General features: G+C 42.0%; 1 protein-coding gene across 1 annotated transcript in view; it reads right to left on the bottom strand.

The window, feature by feature from the left end:
* Positions 1-3,325: 3,325 nt before the first annotated feature.
* LOC104510679 (cytoskeleton-associated protein 5-like) overlaps positions 3,326-19,985 on the bottom strand; it is a gene marked incomplete at its 5' end in the record, with an annotated part of 34,802 nt that continues 18,142 nt past the window's right edge. Inside the window, 18 exon segments of the mRNA XM_010153008.1 lie at positions 3,326-4,056; positions 5,237-5,391; positions 7,079-7,238; positions 7,332-7,415; positions 7,936-8,073; positions 8,155-8,343; positions 9,130-9,205; positions 9,614-9,801; positions 10,130-10,309; positions 10,993-11,113; positions 11,544-11,717; positions 12,864-13,036; positions 14,765-14,958; positions 15,759-15,894; positions 17,129-17,332; positions 17,697-17,846; positions 18,532-18,657; positions 19,878-19,966. Of these exon segments, the coding sequence (XP_010151310.1) occupies positions 3,802-4,056; positions 5,237-5,391; positions 7,079-7,238; positions 7,332-7,415; positions 7,936-8,073; positions 8,155-8,343; positions 9,130-9,205; positions 9,614-9,801; positions 10,130-10,309; positions 10,993-11,113; positions 11,544-11,717; positions 12,864-13,036; positions 14,765-14,958; positions 15,759-15,894; positions 17,129-17,332; positions 17,697-17,846; positions 18,532-18,657; positions 19,878-19,966 (2,792 nt within the window).

Below are 19,985 nucleotides of genomic sequence, written 5' to 3'. Positions count from 1 at the left end.
TTCTTCCTGTTGTTCATACTGGAGTTTAGTTGTGCTTGTAAGGGGGCTACAAGGAAGCTGGGGGGGACTTTTTACAAGGGCCTGTAGTGACAGGACAAGGGGTAATGGGTTTAAATTGAAAGCGGGGAGGTTTAGATTAGATATCAGGAAGAAGTTCTTCATGGAGAGGGTGGTGAGGCACTGGGACAGGTTGCCCAGAGAAGCTGTGGATGCCCCATCCCTGGCAGGGTTCAAGGCCAGGCTGGATGAGGCTTTGAGCAACCTGGTCTCGTGGAAGGGGTCCCTGCCCATGGCAGGGGGGGTGGAACTAGATGGGCTTTGAGGTCCCTTCCAACCCCAACCATTCTGTGATTCTATGATCCGAGCCACCACAGCAGCCAGGAGTACCGACAGGATGGCACTAGTTGTACTGCTAATTAATTACCTGTTGTGCTTCTAACATTCTCCTCCCTTCCATCATCAACTGGTGTTAGACGTCAGACATGGCTTTAGGTCAGTCACGGTAAGCACGCTTGTGCCCTCAAGGCACTGTCCATTTCCTGCCTTCAAGTCAACTCATCTTTTGTTCTAGAAACTGAGCCAAGATCGTGCTGGAAACAATCACCCTACGGTAACTGTGGTGTTACACAAAACACCAATACCAGCGTCAAAGGAAAGCAAAAATAACCTGTTTTGGTAAGACAGGCATTGTTCTCAGGTACAGTAAGAGACAAACACCAGCACGGCTGTTTGCAAGGTTAGCATCGTAAGAAGCTACAGATGCCAGCTGCACGCACATCATCCTACAGAGGAGTACAGGCCTGAATGCAGTAAGTAGCAGTTCTGTTACTGTATGGCAGTAACTTTATACGTGGCAGGTGGTACTGGGTCCTCAGAGTGTAGTTTCCACCTGCATAGCGAGGTACAGAAAGAAGGAATTTGGTGTCACTGTAAAAGAGCCTCCAATGGAAGCATCCTGCACTATACCTGTTTGGTTGTCTTATAAAGCCTGTTTAGGGATCACTCCCAAAATCAGCTTCAGTTCTCTCAACTCCTCTTTAGCAGCAATTTGCAGACCCCAGCAGTTAAATGCGTACTCTTGACTAGCACAATTTTCTTTTAAAGTAATCATGAGATTTGGAAACTGTTCTTGCTCCTGAAGACACCACATTCCTGAACTCCTCATTCATGGTGCCACCAAGTCAGAAACAGGCAATAGTGAAATTCTGTTGTGCTTCATACAGAGGACTAAGAAGCAGAGTGGCTTGTGTTGAAAAAGACACAGCAGAGAAAACTATCTGAGATTGTTTATATCCACCTAAAGTTTTTGATCCATTACTATCCGACCACCTCCTTCAGGATGGCTCATTTGGGAACCAACCTGAAGACAGCCCACTATGACTGCCCAAAGAAAGCATAAAATCAACCTCTCAAAAGACATAGGAAGACAGAAACCTCAAAAGCTCAAGTTCCACAACTGCTTAAACTCATTGATAACCACGGGCATTGGACACTGAAAGTGCTTAGCCCTTCTAAGGTTAACTGTTAGCCTCACCCTTTCACTGCTATCTAATAATCTGGGAGAAATTGCGTATCTAAGAGGGGAACCAGTACCACAGTCTGTGGAGTAAGTCACTGTTAATACTGACCTGTTACAAACAATACAGAGGAATCATTTTTAAAATTCAGTTTAATGTTATTTAAGTATTGTCTGGGCTAAAGATTAGGCTTTATTAATTTATGTGCACAAGTTTTAGTTCAGAACTCCGAGGATATTGAATCCAACCAAACACTACAGAGACACAGGGCAAAAACTCATTCATAGTAAGCAGCTGTATATTCTGCTACTCAGTTATTCCTGTACTTCACTCCCAATTCAGCTTCAAATTGTAAATAGCTGTATGTAGGCTTGCAGGCATTGCTGTTTTAATATCCTGAGCTAATTAACAGCTCTTCAGAACGTCTACTTGACATGGTAAAGAAACATATGGATTCATTTAAAAGTCAGTAAGTTTCAAAGAGCAGCTAGTAACGGAGAGGTAGCGCCAGCCAACACAAGCTACTCACAAACAGCACCCGTTTAAGTGCACAAAACTGCAGCACTTACCAATGAGGGCCAAACCTCCACCTGTTATGCAGCTCTGTTCCACACGAAGGTGCATGCCCGCTTCAGGTTAGGAGAGGAGACTGACTACTAAATCGAGGTAATGGAGCAATGAACGGCAACATGTTAATTAACACAGGATGGAGAACGCTCACAAGTCACCTGCTATCACAGAGCACAAACTCGCCATAAGCACCAAGCAGGATTACATGAACTGCAACCCCAGCCTAGGGCTCCCTGGCAAAGGAAGGTTGCAGCCATTAGCAGAAGCTCTGGCACAGATTTGGTTTACAGGTACTAATTTAAAGCCACATTTTCACTGTAAATCAGGCAAGACAGTTTCAGTAATGGCCCTAATGCAGAGACTGCTGGTCCACAGAGCAAACAACAAGAGCAGCAGTTAGGTGGAACAGATTAAAACCTAGAGCAGAAGTGTGCTATTTCAAGCCTGCCTGTCAAACTCTTCCGTAACTCTGTTCTAGCTATAGAACAGATGTGCAATTTCTGCTTCACAAGCAGCCGTCACGTGGAAATGCGGCAGGAAGGTGAAAACACATCACCCTGCTGGAGATGAAAGGGCTAGAGAGGCTATACAGTGTACGTCTTCACACCTGTAGCTTCTGAGAAAGGCTGATCAGAAGATACTCTTACAGAAAAGCAGCAGTGGCTACAGCTCTTGCAGACTAGCACTACCAGGTGTATTAGTTACACAAAATAGTACAGTTTGCTGACATCAGATGTTTAAGAATGTGGTAGCGAGGTCTAGTTGCACCTGAAAACTGCATGAGGAAGACTGCTTAACCAGATGAGGCCACTGACTGTACAGCACTGCTCATCTATTCCAGATCAACAGCTGCAGGCTCCCTCAAAGAAAACATCTGTACACACACGGGACTATGCTTCATCTGGGGAGAGTCATCACAAGGACTAGATAATTTAAAATAAGCATTTCAAACTAAATATTCTCAATTTACTCTCTAGATAGGGAAACATATTCCAAAACAAACAAAAAAAGCAACTATATGAAAAAAGCACTACTGCTTATAGAAGTAAGAGTGCAAAGTCTCAGGATTGCACCAACAGACAGTATATATTCGCTCACCTTCCTTATAATCTAACCAACCCCCCAGGGTTCATGTCAAGAAAAGGTTAGTTCGGTTTCTAGATGCCCAGTCACTAACATTCAGAAAGAGAGTGACTTCTCCAACCAGCAGTCACTGCTATTCCTACAGAGGCTGGTAGAGTTAATGCAAACTTTATTTACAAAAGACACTTAAATTAGTTACTTCATGCCATGTGTCCATACAGAATCAATAGTTCAAGGAATACATGGAGAAGAATTCACAAAATTAAAAGTGAAATCACTAAAGATCATCTAAGAGTTAAGAACTAGGAAAAGATCTTAAAGACAACTTTACAAATAAAAAAACCAAGTTATGAGAAACTAGTCTGAGCAAGAGGATGGTTGTTTACAGGTCTGTACACTAAAACTAATACACAGACAGCCTTCTATTGTCAAAGAGATGCTCACTGAGAAGCAGAGTATGTACAAATACTTGTGCCACAATGACTCAACCCCCCAAAATCCACTGTATTATACATAAACCAGTTTGTATACATTAGGCCTAAATGAGGCCATTTAACTATGAAGACTTCTAGTTTAGTAAACTAAAGCTGAAGACAGCCCAAGCAACAGCGGTGCTGCCTCTCTTGCATCTCTATTTGCGACTGCTTTTTATTCTCTCCAATCTTTTTTTCAAGTCATCAATATTAGCTGCTGCAGAAGAGGGCGAAGCCAGGGTAGTTCCAATGCCAGAGGAATGAGTCTGATTGGAGTCCAGGTCCAGATGTTGGTACTGCTCCCGTGACTCACGGAGCTGGGAGAGCTTACTGTGAAGCATATCTGTAGAGGATGCAACTGTAGGGACGGCTGGTTTAGAGAGCAGAGATGTCAGAGGCGGTCGGTCTTCCTGCTACAGGGGAGGAAAGCGAAACATTAAGATAGCGGCAAAAGTCCTAGGAAGGACAAACCACAATCAATGGCTTTTCATCTTCACAAGAAACACTGAAAAGAGAGGAAAGGGAAGGAGCAATACAACGTGTGATCTGGAGCAGTGAAGTCAGTTACCTTCAAAGTCAGAACCATACCTGCAACACTCGGATCCTATAACGCAGGTAGTTCATGTTTAGCCGGATGGCAGTAGGGACACAAAAGAACTACAGACTGTCAAGATCAAAAATTCACAGCAGACCAGTATTTTCCTGAGATGGCCTGCTGAAGTCTTGAACAGCCTGAATTCTAACACCACAAGAAGAGAGTCCTCTCGCGCAGCATCATCAGTTTTCCAGAGGAATGAGACAACTTGGATTGGCTGGCCAGATCCACCCCACCAAAGACTTACAATGCCAATTCGCTGTTCTTTTACCAATATACTCCTGTGGGCATTAATTACCTTGTTACTATCACTTAGGAAACATTTTCCCCCCTCAGAGTGGTGGGCTGACATGCAAGTTGGTATTAAAGGTAGAAACGGCGATGTGCCTGGATAACTATTCCCAGAGCGAGCATCACTTCTCATGTGGTCACATGCAAACCTCAGTAATCAGCACTAGATTCCTAACACATGGATCACTGGAATGTCAGAAGTTTTGGCCCACAGGACTCCAATACTAAGCTCATTCAGCATTTCTGTGTCTCAGTATCAACACACTCAAAATACATAAAACTTGATTCAAAGTCTTCATTCAGCTCTTACGGTTGTTTCAGAGCAAGACGACCTAGAATTTCCGCATCATTCAACTCTGAGATGAACATACGTTGACCTTCGGAGAGCAGAGGTATTTGAACCTTTCTGCAACCATATGGCAAGGGCAGATACCAAACTACAGGGCTGTAGAAACAACCTGCAGGTACACCAGTGCTGCAAACAAAATGGACTGAAATATAAGCCTACCTGGCCAAGTAATGAGTTTAAAGCCATTTATACCAGGCATGGTGACATGCACTGAGTAATCAGGAGATGCAATATAACAAAAGAGGACCAATTCTGACTGGAATCTGACTGGCACCAAAGAACCGATCATTTGAATTCTTACAGAAGTGCAAATGAAGTGCTTCCCCCCGGGATTTACAAGTGTTGGCAAATACAATACCTTTGCGTTGTCAAGGCCACAACGCTGCCTGAGGATTTTTAACCTTTCCAAGTAAACTGAAGGCCCCACTTCTTCCCCATTTGTGTTTCCTATGGATGAAGACACAGTGTGGGTAGAAGCAGGAACACACGTTCCTTCCATCTGGGGAGAAATTCCTGGAGGATAAGGGGAAGGGAAAAAGAAGTAAAAAAACAATAAGGTTGAAAGAATCAAAAGGGTGTAAGCCTCTTAGTTCCTTGAAATACGATGCAATGGATGAAACAACCACCAACCTATAAACTAAGCTATTTGCGTTTGCTAATATAGACATTATCAACCCTTTAATTTCCTGGCAAGAGTGACAATTGAAAAACCTCAAAAAGAAATTGAGACATTTAAGAAGTGGCAGCAGAGCAGCTCCAGAAGTAGTGCTGAGGCTGACAGCTGAAGACGACTGGGGAGGTGGAGAGCAAGATACTGATGTGCATCAGCAGTAACTCAGAAACTGGCAGGAGAGGAAGTTATTTGAAGTCTTCTATCTTTTTCTCATTTCAGTAGTATGCCTGGGCAGACCTCACCACTGATTCTAACCCTTCTTTACCTCTTCTTCAGGTAATTGCAAGCTGCTGCTTCTTCAAATTCAATATGAAATAATGATTTCTGGAAGGCACGAAGCAAGTTTTATAAAGCTCCCCTACCAGAAGGCCAGGAAAGGATTTTACATTATGAAAAAAACAAACCCTCTTTCAATTCTGAAATGAATAGCAAGTTCCAAGCCTTAGTATGGACAGAGATCTGTTTTCACTAGACTACTGCAAGGGTATTTATAATAGACAAAAGGAGAATTAATACTAAGCATCTATACTTTAGTCTAAATAAAGCACAGCTGAAAGATGGAACAATATCCTTTATTATACCAAACCATTATAGTTAGAGAGAAAAAAAAGAAAAAAAAAAGGACAAAACTGGGGCACAAATTCTGTTTTGAAATCTTTAATTGTTGAACCAATGTTTCTTGGTTGTGCAGACTTTTAGGATGAAAGGTAGAATATTCTGTCCTATTTAGTCAGATACTTTCATTAGGTTCTGAAAGAAACTTGCATCGTAAATTACTTTGAGCTAATACAGGGATAGGAGAAGGAACAGTAGGAAGAAGAAAAGGCTGAAGTCTCACAGGACACTGAAATGGGAAGTCAATGAACGTTAAAGGTAGTTTTGCCAGACTGTATATTAGTTTTTACTGTTGGCTATCCATTTGTCACATTTCCTCCCTGATACTGCATCAAATACTCATTTGTGCTTATCTGCAACGAAGAGGCCCACTATCAAACTAAATGTTTTACAGTAATTTGTCCAGCTAAGAGCTGATTTATTGGAAAGGGGTCAAAGACCACTACAGAAACTGATCAAGTTTATTTTTAAAAAACTTTTCAATTCCACAGTAAACAATACCAAAAGACCCTCCTGTACTGTTTTAGTAACCAAAAGACAAAACAAACCTGACAGCTGCTGCTGTTACAAACCAGCTGGGTACTTTGCAGAAACAATTCTTGATACTAGAGACATGAAGCATAAGCTGACTCTCACACTACGAGACATGGATTGGAACAACTTGTTTACCAAGCCCTTCAGATGTTTCCTACATTCAGTGTGACAACGGTTACAACATCTTTTTTTGTAAACCAAGAATGCCTAGTCTCCGCAAGTTGTGCCTCATGAAGCAACACAAGTGCCAAGACACTACCTGGCTCACTTTGCAGATGTTTATGGATTTCCAAATACTGTTTTCTACCAGGGGATGTGTAACTGCTCTCCTTGCACCTCCACTTCTCATAAATCCATCGATTTTCCTATAACACATACCTGTAGAAGCAGCAATGCGTCCTTTCCCCTCCCGTTCTGTTTCTATCAGCCGTAGGCCTCTTTCCACATAGCTCTGGAAGAACTGAGAGGAGTTTTTCAGGAAGGGCTCAATGTCTGCATCAGAGTACTTCTTTTTGTATTCATACAGCTCTGCCAAGCCCTGGGAGGGAAGGGTTCCTGTGCATTACTACAACTGTTGCATACACCATTCTAAAGCATCATGCCCTCTTGCTTGCAGGAAGGGAGCACTTACCTCCTTTGTGTTCTCCTTGGAGCCAATCTTCTTAAATATTTCTGCCAGAATATCATTAACTTTGGCCTTCGAAGCCTTTTCCTCCTAAATAAATAAAAGGAGATTTGTAAAACAAAGTGAATAAAAATGAAGGGAAGTTAAACACAGTGCTCTCAGACCTGCTAGCTAGCTAGCACTTCCAAGCTGAAGAAAATCTTGAAGCAATCTGGGTTTTTACACACCCACTGTTCACACAGAATGAGAGCAGGGACATCATCGAGCTGCAGGACTGCTGAAAAGCCAGTGTTTAAAACCTCTTCTGGGTACGGTTAACTTTTAGTGGATCAAATGCAATAGCAGGCAGAGTAACACCTGCGTCACACACCTGAACATGGAGAGCACTTCTGCCTAGAATACGCAGACCATATTCAGCTAATAACAGAAACACAGTGCAAGTTCCCAGAATAGCCACAAGTAAGAGTGAAACCAGAAAAGCATTTCCAGCACTAGTTGCATGTTGGAATGGCAATTACTACTTCGTATTTCACAATCACCAAGTTCAGCTTGTTTATGAAACAAGTTCCCTTATATTCCCCCTCCCTACCAATGCATTTCCATTACTTACTATGCGAGAAGCCCCTTTTTCTGTATCCTTATCAGCTTTGCTTCCAGTCTGGTCCATGGAGTGTTTCACTACTCTACACAGGTGAGCCTCTAGCTCAGACTCATTTTTGTTGTCTATCATTGTTAAGTGATCCAAGATCTAAAAGAAAAATAGAGGGAAAAACTTTAGAGACCGTATGAACAGCCAGTTTAAAAGCACATGACTAGTGACTGCTCTGACCTTAGGCCCTTTCAGCTTGCACAGGGTGTGAAGCAGAGTCTTCAGTGTCCTTATAGGAAACTCGCTCTTGCATTGCTTCAGCTTCTCTTTGGGAAAGACCTTCATGAAAACGTGTACATCCAGTAGAATCCGATCCAGGTTGATGCTATTAATAGTTTCTGGAAGAAGACGCACCATTCTCCACAGACACTAGAAAGAGAGGCCAACTTAAAGCAAGGCAGCTCCAGGGAGAATCATTTCATTACATGAGGAGAGATTACACAAAGCCACCGCTGAGCCATTTCATTCTGCTACCACATGCAGACAACGCACTGCGTCTGTCTGCTCAAGTTGTATTTGCACTGGTACATACTTTCTCTTCGCAGTACTGTACCCAGATCCTTCTTTAGAGCCGATACACAGAAGTATCTGACTTCTCTACCAGTAACAGGAGACTGAATCCTTTATGTGAAGGAGCTTCAGCAGATAATGCATATATACTGTGTACACCCCCAAGGAGCACAAGTTCTTTAGGTTTAACCTCATTAAGACCACCTAAGTTGTTTCTAAGTCACGTCAGTTACAGAAAGGTGTTGTACTATAAGAAAAAGATCACACCCACGCTGTAAATGCAGACATCTGTATGCTCACTCTGCCTGTCCTTAGAGATGAGAAAATACAAGCCAGCTCCAGACTAGGACTGTCTGAATCCATGGTACAGTGCTGTGCCAAAGCAAATAAGCTCCGCAGGTTGACTGCACCCCTCTGTATGGAGTTTGTATTAGTACACACAAGCTGCTCTACGCCATTAGCAGGTGTGAAGCTCCCTCCTGGCATACATGAAGGCACTATATGTAACATATAACTCTTATCATTACAATCTTATAATTAGAAGCAATATTTCAAGTGATGATGACTTTTAAAAAAAGATCTGTTATTTCAGCTACGTTGATTCAGGTAAACCAATTAAATTCAAAACCTCTACTGCAGTCTCACCTTCATGACAAGTTCTGAAAACTTAGGAGAGCTGGCCGTTGCTAGCAGACTGTCTTGGAGCAAAACGAGCAGAGCACTGGAAGGAGTAAGTTTATAAGTTACACAGGAGAAGTGCTATACACAAAAACAAAAAAAGACGCTAACTCCCCACAGAATACCACACCAGAGGCTGGGTCCAGCAGTTTATGTCACGTGGTGTAACAGCTCGCTTTCTTCCTAGCCCACTACAGTTTAAGAGGCAGTCTGCTGAACTACAAAGCATAAAGAATAAGACAAAGCTGGCTTGTTTAGTCTGCCTCCAGCTGTTCAGACTGTGCAGTCAGATCACCACTGACAGTTCGTAACAATTCCTCATGAGCCAGCTGCACAATTCTACAGACATCATTCTCTGTTTCTTAGTCAATCTGTAAGCAAACTCAGCCATCCAAGGAACACACAAGAACAGGGGAAGAGAAGCAGTAACTGTGCAAATTTCATTATATACCTCAAGATGTTGGTCTGGTCAGACTTTTCCAGAACTTTCACTACTAAGAGGTTGACTGATCGGATGACCTGTTCACCCTCCTCAAGGTCTTCAATGCGAGAATCCAACATTAACGTAATAAGACCATGCATGAGGTCCTTCAGCACACCTGTGGAGGCCTCTCGAGCCAGACCCTCTATCCGAAACAGCTACAAATGGAACACAACATTAGAAGTTTTCCCTGCACACAATGCCTTAATATAGGGATTTCTCTGGACTACACTGTCAAACCACTTGATATCCCACCATTTAACATATTAGAGTGGCTGTAGAACATTCTAGTATTCTGTAGAACAACAAATAGACCTTTTTCTTTCCCCCAATTTCTCAAAAGGTGTGTGGGTGAGCAGACAATTAGCAACAAGTCTTTATAAATAAGACAATAGGTACAGCTCTGATCTGGACAGACACTCCATTCCCCCGCAACTTCTGCAAAGTTATTTGCTCTTTATCTTAACTTTTAGGTCAAAGCCTTACCGAGATCATGCTCCCAATAATACAGCTGTAAAGCTTGACTATTTCGTCTTTGTCCAGCTTCTCGTCTGCCATGTGGGTATTGTAGATCAGCCGAAGCTGCATAAAGGTAGCGATGAGGAACTGGTCAATGTGGCCAGACATAGCTTCTGCTTTGTCTTCCTGTCTGAGAACCTCATCAATCTAAGATTTAAGCACAAAGGATGCATGTGAAGTCAACATAATGCAAACAGCGCAAAGTGACTGTAATTTAAAAACTGTTCTATAAGAAAGGTCTTGCCCTGACCAATCCATTTGCCAAGGCACTTGTATTCTAAGCTTTCATCTGAAATCAGTAGCCACAGATTTCCACTGCTAATCCCAATACAACCAATTATTGATTTTTTAAGAGACCTGCAATCCTACCCTGTACACAAATGAAAACATGAAATGCTGCATTACAACTTCTGGAATAGCTTTATGAAATCTTTTGGATAAAATACTTCTAAGTAGTTAAAGCCACCCTAGAAACATGTAAAAGCTATGAGGGAAGACAATTTTTTTTGCTGAGGATCAGTAAAACAGTTTACAGTTATAAGTGTCACTGGCTTAACAGGCTTTTTCACACTTGTAGCACAGATAGCTGACAAAGAGATAGGCTTTTTTTTTCCTTAATGCTTCTGTGTTAGAGTATTCTACATCATCCAGGTGGAATTTCTATTGCTAAAGCGAGTCAGATGGCCCCTGTGCACTTAGTTTTGTCATCAGGGAGATTCTGAGCAGAGTCCATGTCACCCGACATGATTGCCCTGCCACAGTGCAACTCATCACCCTCGCAGACAAACAGTTTAGTACAGTGCAATTAGCTCCTACCTTAATTCTCTTACCTGTGCCAGAGCCTGGATGCTCGTATTTATGTCACCACTGGCTACTTGGGAAATGACAAAGTTGATAGTAGAAGCTGTGTTACTGTGCATGTCATCAAAGTGTGGGGACACAGCACGGATTCTAAACAGTTGAAGAAAACACAATTCGTTACACTTTGGAGAGAGCACTCTAACTTACACTGAACTGCTATATTTCAAGGACTGCTTAGAGACAAGGGAAAAGGATTTCATTCTTCACAGAGGATACTCAAGGAAGGAATCATTCCTTTTAACATATCTATTGCACTACTTGTAAAGATGCATTTACAATCCCAAGATCATTTTATTAGAAAAATACATAAGCACAACCTGGGTTTTTCACTAGAAATACCTGCTCTCCAGATTCCAGAACACTACAACAGACCATTGCTTTGATATCTCTTTTTAAATTAGCTGACACTACCTTCTTGTGAAAAGAAGTCTGAACGTAGAAACTGGCATGGTCAATTCAGCTTCTCAAAATAGTTTAAACAGCCCTATTGGTTTCACTTATGAGTTAAAACTAGACTCACTTGGGCTCAGGAATCAAGACCGGCTCAAAGATGTCATCTAGTTTGTGCTGTACAAGTGCTGGCATTTCGCATCTGACAGTACCATTGTCATTTTCAATTTCATCAAGATCCAGCTGAAATTCCCGTGGAACTGTATGTGCCGTCTCAGAGTGACTGCCCATGTTGCGATTTTGGCTATAGAAACCAGGAGAAGAGTGTTTATTACATATACACAAGAGGCAAGAGTACTAGCACTAGCATCCACTGGTAGCCCTAAAGCTCTCAGAATGGCATAGCACAGATTTTGAAGTTCTGATTTTATTCAAGCCCCCCCGTAACCTAATAACCCCTTTTGCCTTCCCCCTAGCTGTTAGTAAAACAAGCTTCTGTAGGCCAGAAGAGCAGCAGCTGCTAGTTAACTGCCTTCCTAGTTTCTCTTATAACCCACCAAGAGACCCCCTGCATCTGTGAGAGGTATGCACTGATTCATTTTGAGATATCTAGTGTAATTTAAAGTAGTGTTAATGGAATACAGCATTAAATTGCCTGAGTGGCTTTTAAATGATGGCTAGGATGCACGCGTACATTGCAATCTTGCAAGCTCATCAGAACCCAGAACTCCCAACGCCTCACACGACTTGTGCTGCCTATTTACAAGGAAATGTTCTAATACGTAGTTCTCAACAGGGACTTTTATTCCAAGGTAATGAGCAGAAGGCCAGGAATACTGCTTCTGAGCTTTTTGTTTCTGGTCCCATTGCCCCAGGCTCTACAATTCACACACGCTCATCCAGTTCTGTGCTGCATGTTTGCCCTAACAAGTTAAAGACAGGGTCCAATCAACAAGTTTAATGTCACACATAGGAAGATCTCCCAGTATTTCCGACAGCTGCCTAACGTGGAAGTACCGTGTCTGCCTGCAGATTGATCTACAGTCACCTGGTGACTACAGAAACCCGTATTTTTGGTTTCTTAAGTCAGAGATCTGTAAAATAACCTAGAACTGGTCATGGTAAACCTGTCACCCTCGGGGAGGGATGACTAGGATAGAAATGGAAAGATACAAGAGCCTTGCTACCAAGGAGTTAGTGGGCAGTACTTACATCCTATAAGTGCGATACATAATTCTGTCCATGGAGAAGCAGTGAAAAAAGGCACAAGACCATTTAGAAAGTTTTCAAGACAGACAAGACAGAAAAGTTTCAGACATTTCGTTTTATATCATTTGGCCAATTTACACAACATGCAGAGATGATGATACAAGAACTAAAATAACATCGCCAGACATGGTATGAGCACATACACTGTGCAAGCTGCAGACCGTGCTGTACCCTTACATACTTGAGTTTGGAGGACATGTCTTCAGCTGGTCCCTTCCGCAGCATGCTAGCGTTAGCGCTGACGCTCTGAGTACGCTGAGGTTTCTCCTCTGCCTGTCTCACCGGAGCAGCAGACGGTCTCTTGGCTGACCGCTTTATTCTTTCCTCCAGCATGCTCATGTCTTTCTCAGAAAGCTGTAACACACAACGCTTTCACTCAATTTGAGCTGTAGGGATTTTAGAAATCTTGGTCACCTACAGGAGGTATACGGCAGACTGCAGTTCTCTAGTAACAAAAGGTAGGAAACTGCCTAATACTACCATCTAGCAACAACCTACAAGGGCTGCTCTAGACTGCCAGATGCTAATTAACCCATACTGACAAGCTGTAATACTGAATACAGCTATTCCTAGCCTAGATACCTTCCAAGAGAAGTCACCTTGAATTCAAACTATGGTACAATCGTGTTTCTGTTCCTTGTGTTGCTACAAAAAACCCACCCCAACAAAACAGAAAACCCCACCTGCCTTTCTATATCCCCTATTAGGAGCCCCGTCAATGCTTTAACTCTGTGGATCCTGCCACAGAAGCCAGGGTCCCTCTAACAGTTGAAGTGCTCAACGTACCCTTAATTCAACCTGAACCCAAGCTAAACCAACTCAACACTCCAACTCGTGAAGTGAAAAGAATCGCATTTACGTGCTTACCTACCAGACCAAAGGTTACCAAGAACTACTTCTGAACAAAAGTAACTGTGGCAGTTTTGTGGGAAGTACTCTCCAGCATCCCTACGATTTGGAAACCTTCCTGAGAAGCCACACATTTTGGGCCTAGATGGACCATACTGGTCAAAGCCATGGTTAGAAGGGGCTGAGTGGTTCAGGTGCTACAGTTCTTTTAACCTTGAAAATTCAAGAGCAAATGGTCTATGCAACACTACTCAGGAGCAGGCAGACTGCACTCTGAACAATAGTTAAAATAAGATGGCAATCTAAAATGTTAATGAAAATACAACATTAATTCTCATGGAGATGATTACCAGAGAAAATAAGTCACATGAAATTTCAACATTTCAGGAAACTGAAAGGGGGGGGGGGGAAAGGCAGCCTTGCTTGCTGTTTATTGTACCCCGTAACATATCCCTCCGATAGCTTGTCTGCACTATGGACTGTAGCACAATGCCTGTATTAATTAATTTAATTAACAAAGCTATCACATTTCCATCAGTTTGAGTGCTGCTAGAAACACTACCAAGACCACAGAGTCTAACACCTCAGTATGCTTAATTTGTAACGCACACAGTGAACCAGCTGTCCACTGCTGGAGACTGGAAACCAAGTTCTGACACCTTTAACTTCTACTGCATTTTAAATGACACGGTTAAGTATGATTTCCAGAGAACAACACAACAGCAATACAAAGCAACACAGTACTGACACAGACCTTAAGTACTGGAGTGCAATAAGATCAAGGAAACAAACCAAACTCGCCAGACTTCAACTGCAAAGCAGTTGCAGATGGGCATAAAAAAAGAGCTGAGAATATTTGGACTCCCAACAATTAGCCTTTTTTTGCCAAAAAAGTTATCTAACTATCATTATAAATCAATCACAAGTGTTACCTACCTATACAGCTGACCATAAAATCTTACTCTTTAAACACGAAGTCAGCATTTTGCTCATTTCTTCCAATTTGGTTAATTCCCAATTGTGGGATGTATAGCTTGGGTGTTCATGAATGAAAAACTCATTTTTTAGAGGACCTACGGTGCTGCAAGTTGTTTTCAACGTTACAAAATGCTCCACACCACCAGCAAGACGTACCCTGACCAGTCACAAGCAAAACAGTGCTAACCCCCTACAAAAGTGTAAGGATTTAGAAGAAGAAATTTTAAACCCCCTCTTATTTCCAGTCACACTCACATTTCCAATCAGCTTGAACACTTGGTCGCCGTGAACATTATAGACAGTCACAATGGTGTTCAGCGCAGCGTTGCGCACAGTGTTGTCCCTGTCACCAATATGAGTTGCCATCTCTTTTAAGGCTTTCCCTGGAGTTGGCTGGCACACATTCATGCCATATGATTCAACCAGACATCCAAGCTCTTCCAGGCATTCTAAAGGAAGAAAGTTACATGTACGCACTGAAGTTTAAAGCTTCTGGGAAGAGAGCCTTCCCGGTTTGTGTTGCTTGCACAACTTTAACATTCACTGTAGAAGAAGTGTCAGTCACAATGTTGATGACAGATACATTCCAGGTGATGGGATGGATGGTAAACTGAAGGTTCAGACTACTTCAGACAGATAGCATCTAAAAAACTGTCAGTCATTCCTATATCTTCCAAATATTTCCCCACTATCATATGTGAGCAATGTTACTTCACATCTAGATAGTTTAGACAGCGGTGAGCTTGCAATGCTGTATAATGTATATAATTTAACTTTCTGGTTATAGCAGGATGAGACATTCAAGGTGACTAGGGAGTTGTTTGAACTACAAATAGCACACCACAAATAATTTCTATAATAAAATTGACAGATGACATTGTAGAGACATTTCCTTAGGAAGTCTTGATCAGATCAACCGATTCCCTTAGTCACTTGGACAATAGGATTGTCCCTGTTCTCCCTAGTACTGGTGCACTAAGACAACAAGCCTACTCATGGGAGACTCAATGCTGATAGCTATTTCACGGATTGCTCATCTTTGGAAGGTACATGGATACTGAAAATAGAAAGCAAGATCATACTACTTTAAAATCTGATCCTTTAAACACTTACAAGCATCTGAATAAAATGCTACACGTAGGGAAGTCTCACATGCCACCAAACGTTACTATGCTGTTTTTTTCAAAATGCAAAACCAAAGTCATTTCAATTGCTTTGTAATTGCCCAGTTCCTCGTGCTATTTCCCACCTGCACGCTGTTTTGAGTTTTTGGATTTTGTCCCCTCCATGATGAAAGTGAACATCTTGCTGGCTGGGTAGATGAGACACATCCTGTTCAGAATGGCACGTACATCCTTGCGGATAACATCTTTCGGTTCTCCTACCTAGTGGAAAAGTAGGGAAAAAAAAAAAAAAAGAGAGGAAAAAATACAGAGTATTTTAAACGGTTTCATGATACTGCTGATTAGTCTAAATAACATTAGGAAAGCCATAATTATTTCCCAGTGCAAAAATCCTTTCTCGTAAATATGCAATATAGAATCTTTAGGTTGGGAAAGACCTTTAAGATCATCAAGTCCAACTGTAACACTGCCAAGTCAACCAACTCCAAGCATGTCCCTAGGCGCCTCATCCACACATCCTTCAAAAACCTCCAGGGATGGTGGTGAATCAACCCTTTCCCCGATCCAGTCCCTGACAACCCTTTCAGTTAAGAAATTTTTCCTTATAGCCAACCTAAACCTTCCCTAGTGCAACTTGAACCCGTTTCCTCATGTCCTATTTACTTGTCAGTTGGGAGAAGAGACCAACTCCCACCTCTCTGCAACCTCCTTTCAGGTAGCTGTAGAGGGCGATAAGGTCTACCCTGAGCCTCCTCCAGGCTAAAACCACAAGCTCCCTCAGCCGCTCCTCACAGGACTTGTGCTCCAGACCCTTCCCCAGCTCCACTGCCCTTCTCTGAACATACTCCAGCACCTCAACGTCTTTCTTGCAGTGAGAGGCCCAAAACTGAACACAGCATTCGAGGTTCAGCTCACCAGTGCCGAGTACAAGAGAATAATCGCTACCCTAGTCCTGCTGGCCACACTAGTTTGTATACAAGAAAAGATGCTATTGGCCTTCTTGGTCACCTGGGCCCACTGCCAGCTCATATTCAGCCGGCTGTCAGCCAAAACCCCCAGGTCCTTTTCCATGAGGAAGTTTTCCAGCCACTCTTCCCCAAGCCTGTTGTGTTGTATGGGGTGGTTTTGACCCAAATGCAGGACCCAGCACTTGGCCTAGTTGAATCTCATACAGTTTGCCTTGGCCCACCGATCCAGCCTGCCCAGATCCCACCGTAGAGCCTTCTTACCCTCAGGCAGATCAACGCTCCTGCCCAGTTTGGTGTCGTCTGTAAACTTACTGAGGTTGCACTCGATCTCCAACCAGATCATTGATAAAGATATTAAACAGAACTGGCCCCAATATTGAGCCCTGGGGAACACCACTTTGGGCCAGCTGCCAACTGGATTTAATGCCATTCACAGTATATTTACAATGAACATATTACAGTGCTTGATGGTACCCCACTATATTACTCAAGAAAAATAAAGTTAGTTTCTGTACAATGAAGTGTACCTTTAGGACAAGATAGGGGATGAAAGAGGATGCTTCATTTTCAGTAAGGTGATACTCTTCCTGACTCAGCAAACTGAAAAGCAATTTAAGGTATTCAAGTGTTTTCATCAAAACACTCGTGTTGGTATCAAAGAACCGCAGGGTAAGCCATTTCAAGATCAGATCCAGACAGCTGATGACTCCATCTTTTTCGCTCTCCAAGTGCTTGACATAAAAGAAAAAAAAAAGTTGTACAAAATGAAACATGTTGTTCAAGTATAAAATAGAGATTAAGGAAAAGCTATGCCTGATAAGATGGTCTATATTAACTGGTTGATTCCTAGACTAAGCACTCACTTTCACCTTGCACAGCTTTCTGAAATTTTAAGTCTGCAGTGCCTTCTCTCAAGCAGTATTAATACCAACTTTATTATTCCTCCGAAAATTTATTTCTAGACACGTTAAGGTTTCAACTTCACCAAACACTGACCCTCGGCTCCTCAGGGTATTCCTATTTGATTTTAATTCAAGCAGAAGCTGAGAATAATTCTCTACAACGTCATCTACTACCACAAATCCAAAAACTCACCTCAATCATAACAGCCAGCGCTTTGTTGTGGTGCTGAAAGTCTGCATGAAACATCTCATCCTGTAGCCATTTGGCCACACAACTAGACATCTGAGTTTTTAGCTGCTCAATATATTCATCACGGGGAGTAGTGAAATTCCACTTTAACACCTGCAAAAGGCAGCATTTGGAACTTCAAGCAAGCAATAGCTACTCTTCCTTAAAGAGCTGACAAATTGTATCTCTCTTAATTCTTCTTTAGGAACTGTTTTCAAAGCCTTCTCATTATTAACAAGTAATGGGGAAAATTTAGTGGTGGTTGCTCACCTTGGCCTATATGAAACATTTTCTCTAAGAAGTGGTTATCTTTAGACCATTATCTTAATTATCACTTACAGTGGTTGTTTTTAAGCTATAGATAGGCCTATTTACTAGAAGGATACAAACAACATGCATGTTTTAAGTTTTTTTAAGACAAACTTGATAAGCAGAGCTGTTCAAAATAATTCTACTAAAGCATTTACAACGTGTACTAGAACTCTGAGATTAGTTGACTTTTCAGGTAAAAGCCTGACACTTCACCACAAAGACCATCTCCCACATGTTCTAAGGCGGCCTTTGGCTTTTGCGAGAGTGTATGAACGAACAAGATTTGGAAAACTTCGAAAGAGAAACATTGCAGTCAACGAGATTCCATCCTGTTGAAGTCAACTGCAGATCTAGACCATCAGTCCAAGGAATGGACAGAGACTAGTACTTTCATGCCATCGCCTATTTAATTCTACATTAAAAACCAAAAGAACGCATTGAAGTTACAGTCCTTCAGCATTTATCAACACATTCAGGCTTTTCTCACCTTCAGACCTTTCTCATCTTTCATCCTCTGTTCTTTCCCATTTGGGACTATGATAAAAATAGGACCGGATTTATCATCATCTTCCTTCAAGTTAGGCTTGCTTAGCACTTTCTTCCCCTGTACACCCTGAAAAACACAAGGTATTAACAGGCGACAAAAGACACACATGTGCCTCAGTCCCAGCAACTGCAAGCATTAGATACCAGCCAACCTCATGCTGCCTATGTGTACAAGAGCCAGAGAGAAGCTGGAAGAATAATGTTGATTAGAATTTTTAAAAGTATGTGCTCTGCTGCTGTGGAAGCAACACCCATGACAGTGTGCGCAGTAGTATCCTGTGAAATATTATACATCACTCTCAACCAGTGTGCTAGTCACCCACACACATCCCTAAAACCCAGTGTGGTACCTGTTTGATACATCTGCTCTTTGTCAGACTAGTACTGCTTTTGCTGAGGCTTGTATTAGCTTTGGATTGGCTGGTATTGCCCTTGGACATACTGCTACTATCACCTGACTGCTGTAAATAAGCCACAGAAAAGGTTTTGTTGTCAGATGGCTATTTGCTCTTACGAGTTACCATTCCAAACCTTTTAATGTGTTCACAGCAAAGGCATCAACTCTTGCATCAGAGTTTTGACAGAAGAATACATGGACTTAGGCAAATCTACAATATCCTTCAAGGTTTGTTCCATTCATTCCCACCATGAATCTGGACCTACATCAGATGTTCATGCTGCAGCACTGCTCTAGCCAAAGGAGGCAACAGGACTGTAGAACAATTTGGTGGTTTTCTTTTTTAGTTATACACACAGGTCAAACTAAAGTTAATGGCAAAAAAATACGGTAACACAAAACAGAAAAACCTGATGACAAATTCAAATGTAATCAGTTGAGATTACTATTACGCATTTAAGCATCTTCCTTCCCTTTTTGCACTGGTAAATGAACAGTAATTATGAACCCATGTATCAAAAGAAATTAATCTCTCCTTTACAGTAGGAAGGGTAAAGGGTTTCCAAAGTGTAACAGTGGAACTACAATGGTAAAAAGGAATACTCAACAGCATGAAATCAGGAAGGCCAAGCAGATTTAGAACACAGACTGAGCTGCTCACACAACTGCATTTTTGACAACACAGACTAAGAAATAACCACTTACTTTTGCCATTACTTAGTTAAGTAAGCGATATGGGAACACTTGTCATTTCGGAACTCAGACAAGCATAAAGATTCTCAGTAAAAGCAGTCACCAGCAAGGGCTATACTCTTCTACCTACAACACATTAACAAACTACAGCTACTACCTTCATAGAACTGATGTTATACAAAATGAAATCAACACACCTTAGCTTTGGAGGAGGCTCCTCCTGCTTTGGCTTTTTTGGGATCAGGCTTAGAATCCATGCTATTGGACCCCGAATCTTCAGCAAGTGCTGGAGAAACAACAAACCA

Source organism: Eurypyga helias, unplaced genomic scaffold (genome assembly GCF_000690775.1).
Source record: "Eurypyga helias isolate BGI_N326 unplaced genomic scaffold, ASM69077v1 scaffold6336, whole genome shotgun sequence".
NCBI classification, from domain to species: domain Eukaryota; kingdom Metazoa; phylum Chordata; class Aves; order Eurypygiformes; family Eurypygidae; genus Eurypyga; species Eurypyga helias.
This window is presented reverse-complemented; position numbering and strand designations above follow the sequence as displayed.